Source organism: Crinia signifera, chromosome 9 (genome assembly GCF_055691185.1).
Source record: "Crinia signifera chromosome 9, ASM5569118v1, whole genome shotgun sequence".
NCBI lineage: Eukaryota > Metazoa > Chordata > Amphibia > Anura > Myobatrachidae > Crinia > Crinia signifera.
In genome coordinates, this window is record NC_139225.1 from 72,424,955 (window position 1) to 72,433,666 (window position 8,712).

An 8,712-nucleotide genomic window follows, 5' to 3' on the forward strand; every position below is an offset into this window, starting at 1 on the left:
GGTCCGGATGGAGTCTCTTTGGTCCATTCTGTAGGCCCTCAAGAGAGGCGACTATATGGCCTCTTTGGGTGTGCAGGATGCATAACCTGTGGATTGCCATTCAGGAGGACCATCAGAAATTCCTCAGGTTTGCTGTTCAGATAGATCATTTGCAGTTCTGAGCATTGCCCTTCGGCCTCTCCACCACACCTCGCATGTTCGCGAAGTGATGGCTACAAGGAATTAGCATCCTACATATCTAGACGATCTTCTCTTGATGGCGGATACTCAGGCCAGCCTACAGTAACCTGTCTGTCTTGCAGGAACATGGCTGTTGATCAACTGGCACAAGTCCAGTATGGTCCCCTCCCAGCATATGATTGACCTAGGTGTTCTGCTGGATACCACGTCATAACTGGTTTACATGCCCGGAACAAGAGAAGGTCCATTCAGGACTTAGTTCAGGAGTTCCTGTCGCACCGGACAGTCTCCATCCACTTTTGTATGCGCCTCCTCAGGAAGCTAGTGTCTTGCTTCCAGATGGTGGAATATGTGGGACGCTCCAGTTGGAACTCCTCCAGGCTTGGAATCGTTCTCCGTTGAGGTTAAAACGGGGGGCACCGGCTATTGGGTGGCCATGCTCGAGGTGAGAAACATTCTTCGGTGGGCAAAGAAACACCAACCGGCTCTCAGCTTTGTACATACCAGGTCTGTTGAATTGGGAAGCAGACTTCCTCAGCCAGCAGGACATACACTCAGAAGAGTGGGCACTCCATCCAGAGGTGTTTCGTCTCTTGGTTCGTAGCCCAAATCGATCTGTTTGCATCGCATCACAACTGAAAGTTTCCGTGCTATGGGGCTCACACCAGAGATCCTAGGTAGTTTCTCATAGACGCCCTATTTGTCTTCTGGAACTTTTCAATGGTGTACCTGCGACTAGCTTTGACGGCCTGGCTGTTGAACAGCCAGTCCTAAAGACTCAGGGATTTTCGGACTCTGTTATATAGACTATGGTTTCGGCGAGAAAATCTTCCACCCTGTGGATATACAGTCATTTGTGACACACATTTTAGTTGACCTTATACAGTTCGGTTTGGAGGCCGGCCTTTGTCTTGCCTCATTAACAGTTCGGTTTCGTCCCTCTCTGTGTTCTTCCAAATACTAATGGCCTGGTCTTCCGCAGTTCACACTTTTTTTTTTTTTTTTTTTTCTTCAAGAGGCTCTGCCCACTTTGTTCTCAAGGTGCTGTCTAAGGCTCTGTTTGAGCCTTTGTATGACGTTGCTGTTTGTTGGCTGACGTGGAAAAATGTTTTTCGGTTCACTATTGCTTCCTCACACTGCCTCACTGATTTGGGAGCATTGTCCCCCAAATTTGTTATTTGTTTTTTATCCCGACCGTGCTGTTCTGCGCCCTCGTCTAGACTACCTTCCTACAGTTGTCTCCGTGTTTCATGTGAATCAGGAGATGGTGGTGCCATCCTTTCGGCCAGAGGTTACTTCTAGAGAAGGTGGTGCTTTTTACACCTTGGATATTGTTTGGGCCTTGAGTAGCTACGTGAACCACACAACACCGTTTCGGAAAACAGACTGTTATGTTCGTTGTAAAAGGACAAAGAGAGGTTAGCCAGCTTCAATGCAGATAATTGCTGCTGGCTTAAGATGCTATCACCCAAGTTTATCTTTTCTCTGGGAAGCTGGTTTCCCTGTCCATCAAGGCTCACTCTACCAAATCCATTGAACCTTCATGGGCTCCCCGTCAGGGAGCTTCTGCAGAGCAGGTGTGTTGCGTAGCTACCTGATCCTCTGCAAATACTTTCATTAAATTCTACAATTGACACCTTTGCCTCAGCCGATGTGGCTTATGGGCGTCATGTCCCGCCCATAACAACAGTACTCTTTTTGGGCATCCCAATGTCCCCAGTGTTACACCATTGGCTGACTGAATAAAATTGTGATTTTTGTCTTGCCTATAAAATCCATTTTTCTGAAGCCATAGTGGAACATTGGGAGCCCACCCTATACTCCTTTTGGCTGAGAGTTCAGAGGAAGGGCCTCTCCCCAGCAAACAAAAAGTTAACTCCTTGGTGCCTGTTCTGAGGATTAGAGCATGGGTCTTCAACCTGCGGCCCTCCAGATGTTGTGAAACTACATGTTCCCACATGCATTGCCACATTTTTTCCTATAAGAGCATGGCAAAATACCTCAGGGCATGCTGGGACATGTAGTTCCACAACATTTGGAGGGCCACAGGTTGAATACCTGTGGATTTGATACCCAATGTTCCCAGTGTTCCACTGATTTTACAGGTAAGACAAAAATCCTGTTACTTCTAGCGCTGATTACACATTACTTTTCCAGTATATTTGTATGCTTTCACTGATTTTGCTCTAGTTACCTCTTGACTTCTTTCCTATTTCAGATTCTTAAACGTGTTCCAAACAGTGTTCTGTGGCTTTTAAGATTCCCAGCAGTAGGCGAACCTAATATTCAACAGTATGCCCAGAATATGGGGCTACCTCAATCCAGAATAATCTTCTCTCCAGTTGCCCCTAAAGAAGAACATGTTCGAAGAGGCCAATTAGCTGATGTTTGTTTAGATACTCCTTTGTGTAATGGGCACACCACTGGCATGGATGTGCTCTGGGCAGGGACGCCCATGGTCACTATGCCAGGTAAGGAACTTGCGGAGAGCTTAGTAGTCCTCAACAAAGGTGGTTCCTCAGGTAATTAAACAGACTTACTTTTTATGTGAAATGCTAATTTTATATCTGTTTTTAATAATTAGCGGTTTTCTTTTCTTTCTTTAAGCTAATCTTTTACCATGTAGCAACCGGTATGCAAGAAAAGGAAGAGAGTTCTCTCATCCTAGGCTTTCAAATTTCTCGGGCAAGAGGTGTTATTTGAAAAAGGCACTTGGTTGTATAGCCACAACTCGTGTCCAGTCTAGTACTGTATTAAATCCAAACTTCCGGTTTTCAGAATTTTAAAGTTATAATGGTTATAACTAACCAGTACACAATCTAGAGATCTTTATATTAAGCTTCAGGGCAAGATAATGGATGGAGGTAAATTTTCAACCAGCTCCTAACTGTCCTTGTTCAATCACAGCTTTTAGCATGGCAGTTAGGAGATGACTGGTTGGTACTTTCCCAAGATATATATATATATATATCACCATGGGATAAAAAGAAACACCTTTATTTAATTGAAAACTCACTTTAGAATTTTTCAGCTGATCTCATACACTCACTATTGGTAGATGGAAAGGCGAATGCCCAGGAGAGGCTGGTCTGTAGCAAACTCTGGCAAACCTAACCCGTTTCGGCAGCTCAACTGGCTTTATCAAAGGTAAAAAGGTGATAAAGCCAGTTGAAGTGGCGAAACGCATTAGATTTGCCAAAGTTTGCTACAGACCAGCCTCTCCTGGGCATTGGATCCATCTACAGCGAATTTCCAGTCCCGGACCAGACCTGTTCCATCCATTTCAGGATTCACAGAGCCCCAATCCTGGGTTTTAAGTTCTTCCTTGTGCGGCAACGACTTCTCCACTGCAGGATACTCCTTGCATAGAACAAGCACTCAGCGAGTAAGGATCTACTAATAGTGAGTGTATGAGATCAGCTTTGGAAAAATGTCCTGCTTTTAATTGGAGGTCATCACAACATAGGTGTTATTGTATTTGCTTGTTTGGAGTGGGATTGACTACCCCACCCCACACAGCAGCTGGGATCTCAACCCCTATCAGTGTCTGTTTGTCCATAGAGGACACTCTTTTCTGCTTACCTGTGTTAGACTCAAGTGCCCCTCTTCTGTAAATGTCATTCATGATTGAACACTGGTTAAATTAAATTTCATACTAGGGCTTAAAGCTCTGTATTGTGTGTAATACACAGAATTTTAGCTTTATAGAATTTTTTACAGCTTTGTGGTAATAGTACAAAGCAACAATCACATTGCAGCCTGCAGTGTTGCCTGTTACCAGTACCCCATAGTGGAGCTAAGACTCTATCCATCTCTTGGTGTGAGAATAGTAGCATCCATCAGTGTGCAGACTAGTAGTTTTGGTTCGCTGCTCCAAAATATTTTCTGTTTTTAATCCATCCAAGCAAGGTTTATTTATCACTCATTATTACACTATATGCAGTTCCTAAAGTAAAATATCCAAATGCAGCATGTAGAAAACTATAAACATTAAATAATAACATTTGAAGAGTTCTGATGTAATCACTTTTTTTTATACTATATTTTTTTTCTAGAATACTATTCTTTTATATAATCCCTGCGGCTTTGTGCTTTTATATAGTCCCGTAATAATGCTAATTTAGTACTTAAAGTTAAAACAAACTTGGGTTGATTCTGAGGTTGACATGCACCTGTGGCACATTGTTCTCTGGTACATTTGTGTTGGACTCGGTTATATAAGTATGAAGCCAAATAGCTCTTGTTCCTGATTTATTATAGTCATGTCTCCTTTTACACCGTCGAGGACGCAGGTTTTGTATTGTTCTGTCAGGTAAAATATTAACCATGACTTTAGTAGTACAGTATCCATCACAATAATGTTGTGTACACACTGAGATTCCTTTGCTATTTGACTTGCTATACACTCTTTGCTATCTCTGTGCTTTTTACATACAACCCATACAATCCGCTTTAGATTTGCACTATATAGTCATTGCTGCCCTGCCTAACTGGGTTTCGATTTGTGCTGTCATGGGAGCGTGCATCGAGATCGCAAGGTAAAAAACCTGTGCGATCTGCATGCGGTTTTGACTATATAGTCAAAATCTTATGTCAAATCTCACCGTGTGTACACAACATAACTCTGTTCTCCAAAATATATAAGTATTTGAATGTTTTTTCGTTAGAGTTTAACTTTTGCTTTGTGTGTTTAGGTGATACTCTTGCATCCAGAGTTGCTGCATCACAGCTCACCTGTCTTGGTTGTCCAGAATTAATTGCTAAAAGCCGACAAGAATATGAAGATATTGCTGTAAAACTGGGCACTGACCTAGAATAGTAAGTAGTATGAACTGGATTTGTGATGTGCCATTTAAAAATGTTTGCAGATTGGCTGGTTTTACATTTAGGGAGGGTGGTGGAATATTATCAATGGAATTCCTAAAAAGAAATGTCAGTATCAAATCTGAATGTAATCTCAGAGTATAGAGCATGGGTCCTCAAACTGCGGCCCTCCAGATGTTGTGAAAATCCCAGCATGCCTTGCCACAGTTTTGCTATAAGGGAGTGTTAAAACTGTGGCAAGGCATGCTGGGATTTGTAGTTTCACAACATCTGGAGGGCCGCCGTTTAAGGACCCATGGTATAGAGCAGGCATTCCCAACCACGGTCCTCAAGGCACACCAACAGTGCAGGTTTTAGTGATATCCAGGCTTCAGCACAGATGGATTAATCAGAATCACTCAGATACTAATTAAGTCACCTGTGCTCAAGCCTGGATATCACTAAAACCTGTAATGTTGGTGTGCCTTGAGGACCGTGGTTGGGAATGCCTGGTATAGAGGTTTGGGATATTTTACCAGGAATCTTTATACATCATGTAGACAGAGGTGATTGTGCACTGACTGAAAATAGATGAACACAATTTTTTTTGGTGTCGGTACTTTGTAGGTCCACCGCATGCAGTGATTACTGCTGACGGCGGTATGTTTTGTCATTGTGCCTTAAGTACAGTGGACAACTGACACTGAAGAAGGTAGTCAGCCTAGAATGCAGCTGTCACTCCAATTCATCCCAGAGGTTTTCAGTGCGTTAAGATCTGGACTCTGAGCTGGTTAGTCCATCCAGGTTATTGGATTTTCAGTATACCAGTGCAGCGACACCCTGGCAACATGACAAGTGGCATTGTCTTTCTTCCACTCTGTAGGCAGCACAGAGTTATCTAGAGTATCTCTATACTTGTCAGAGTTAATGTAACCATACATTAGTGGATCCACACCAAACCAGCTAAAATATCCCAACAGCATAACACCGCCTCCTCCATGCTTTACTGTAGGTACTGTACACTTCTGGCTATTTCCAAACCTGCCCATCTGATCTGAAAAGTGTAAATAGTTAAGAAATTGTGTAGATCTTGTGTTTAATTACAGATCGCTTAGAAAATAGGCAAACATCACCCAGTGTGTATGCCTCATAAGTGCTAGGCTTTGTGGTTCTAAGTTTGTGAGCAGCTGCTCACTGATAATATCCAAGTACATGCTCCTTCCTACAAAGTGTTTTTGTTGGAAAGGACACATTAGTGGTCAGTTGGAAAATGTGTGCAGTGATATGCATGGGACATCCCCTTACCTTCCGCAGCTCTCTGGTTATCACTCTCTCTGGTCTCTGGGTTGAAGTTTCTGGAGTGGGGTGGTCTTCGAGGGAAAGGTGTATTGGTGTATTCCTGAAATTACTTTTCTTCCACACATTAATGACCTAAGAGATAGTCGATTTAGGGACCTCCATAACAATGCTTCTGAAGCCCCGTACACTCGGGACGACCCGGTCTCTCTTGCTGAGCAGTGTGCTTAAGCGCGATCGCTAAGCACACATCGCAGCACTGTTTATCTCTGTGGATGAAAGTGACGCACGGGACCGCGCATAGCCATCGTCCGCCATTATTCACAAGGCATGATCTATGCTTCATTTCTAAGTGATCTAGTCAGATCGTGTAGAAATGGGGTGAAAAATCTGACCATGTATATGCCCCTTTACACTCCTACCTCTGATCAAGCAACCTACGATGATGCCCCTTCTTATTCTCTGTTCCTTCCAGCAAGCCATTTCATTAGTAAGTGCTCTAATCCTATTTTTATACCTTCATGAACACGTATCTGCTACAGGAGCACAATATTTCACTCAGAAAAATAACCATTGAGCTCTTCACCCCTCTGACCTGCACTGCTGGTGTTATTGTAGGGAAAGTAGCTTATTTTAGGGGTAATTTGCTCTAAATTAAAGGGGGGGGGGACTCTTATCCATAATCAAGACTAAATTTTATTCCTCAAACTTTATCTGTAAAGGAGAGCAGTTTGTATGACATGCACTAAACAATGAAGCAATCACTCTTTACCTAGTGGGTCATATAGGTGATGTCATAATGTATATATTGGATTGTTACTATTGTATGCCTATGTAGATGAAGAAAGTATAGTCTAATAAAATTGTCATTTATTTATTTATTTTAATAATTTTTTTTTTTTTTTACTAGTCTGAAAAAGATCCGTGCTAAAGTTTGGAAACAAAGAATATCAAGTCCCCTCTTCAATACCAAGCAGTACACCATTGATTTGGAGAGATTGTATTTACAAATGTGGGAGCATTATGTAGCTGGAAACAAACTTGATCATCTCCTCAAACCTGTGGAAAGCACTGATTCTGCTTAACTCACAGCCATTCAATACAGCAACGTCTGCTGTCCCTGGCTATCTGATTTTCACAGTTGGGCCTACTTACTGTGTGGAGACGCAAGGAAATTATATCTGTTAATCTTTAGTTGTTTTGTTTACTTTTTTGTTTCTTTTGCTAAATTTACAGGGAATCTCGCAAATTGCCATCCAATTATTACACCATGGGCAGATATTTGCTCATGCGAAAACTATATATATTTGAAGTTTGGCCTTAACAAAAGTTCAGGTGTGGGTGTGTGTGCGCTAGCTCCATAACCTAAACCTTCTCCTGATTCTATTAGCTAACTGTGCAGGTTGAAAGAGTAAAACAAAATAAATCACAGAGCATCATTAATGGTGTTAGTCCTTTTTTATAGGTTTTATAAACCACTTGTAGCCTTTTAATGTCTGGCATCTGTTTACAAGCAAGCCTGTATGTGTGCGCTTTGGTATAAATGAAGCCTCTTCACGATTGTCTTTTCAAAAAAAAATGTTTTAAGTTGCTTAGCCTGTCCTATAATACTTCATATCCTGTTTCCTTAAATGACAATTGTATGGATAGTGGGGTCAGCAGCAGAATTAACTCTGCTGATGTGCTGTGGGGCTGTATAGAATACAGATACTGGAAACTCTTGTATGGTGTCCCATGTATTAAATGGACTAAATCGGATTTATTCAGTGTACGTACTTGTACTTTGCACGCAGTGAACTCCTTGATATGTTTTGCTTATGGAATGTTGTTTGGATTTTTTGTTTTATTATCTCATATTGATGTTACATGCACTGTTTGTGTGGAAAATAAGCATGTGCTGCAACCGATTAGATAAGTTAATATTCCTCTGCACATTGCCTATATGATTTAATAAACTCAGTTGGCTTTTTTTCAGCTGTTCATAATTTTTTCTTTTTTTCTTTCAAATGTATGACTTGGATTTTTATTCTGTTCAGTAAACTTAAAGTGGAATTTTATTAGGTGTTTGAGTTCATTTTTAAGGTCTTTTCCACATGCTTCATACCACCATTCTTCATTGATTTCCTATTTTCTCCTGAAGAATCAAGAAAAATAAGAAAGGGCTTTATGTCCCTAATTGTGTATTCTAATATAGCCCCTCGCCTCCCTGTCTTAACTACTCTTCACATGACACGCTGATTTCAGCTAAGAAAAATAACTGATTTTTTTTAAAGGGGCATCACTACTTTATAAATTTATAAGCATCCCTTTTTATTTCTTCCCAGATAAAGGTACTTGTGTAGTTTCACGGCGACAGACTGTTGCCCGACGGCCACCGGCTATTCTCCCTCGTGGGGGTCCACGACCCCCATAGAGGGAGAATAGAATAGGTGG

The 8,712-nt window shown here is 41.7% G+C and overlaps 1 protein-coding gene across 4 annotated transcripts in view; it reads left to right on the top strand.

The window, feature by feature from the left end:
• The window catches only part of OGT (O-linked N-acetylglucosamine (GlcNAc) transferase), a 75,612-nt gene extending 67,276 nt beyond the window's left edge, over positions 1-8,336 (top strand). For 3 of the 4 annotated variants that reach the window (XM_083159222.1, XM_083159221.1, XM_083159224.1), the window contains 3 exons: positions 2,399-2,702; positions 4,875-4,998; positions 7,190-8,336. In XM_083159222.1, the coding sequence (XP_083015348.1) occupies positions 2,399-2,702; positions 4,875-4,998; positions 7,190-7,364 (603 nt within the window). In that variant the 3' untranslated portion in view covers positions 7,365-8,336. The remainder of the gene's footprint in view (positions 1-2,398; positions 2,703-4,874; positions 4,999-7,189) is intronic. The other variant, XM_083159223.1, reaches the window with a different exon arrangement.
• The last annotated feature ends 376 nt before the right edge of the window (positions 8,337-8,712 follow it).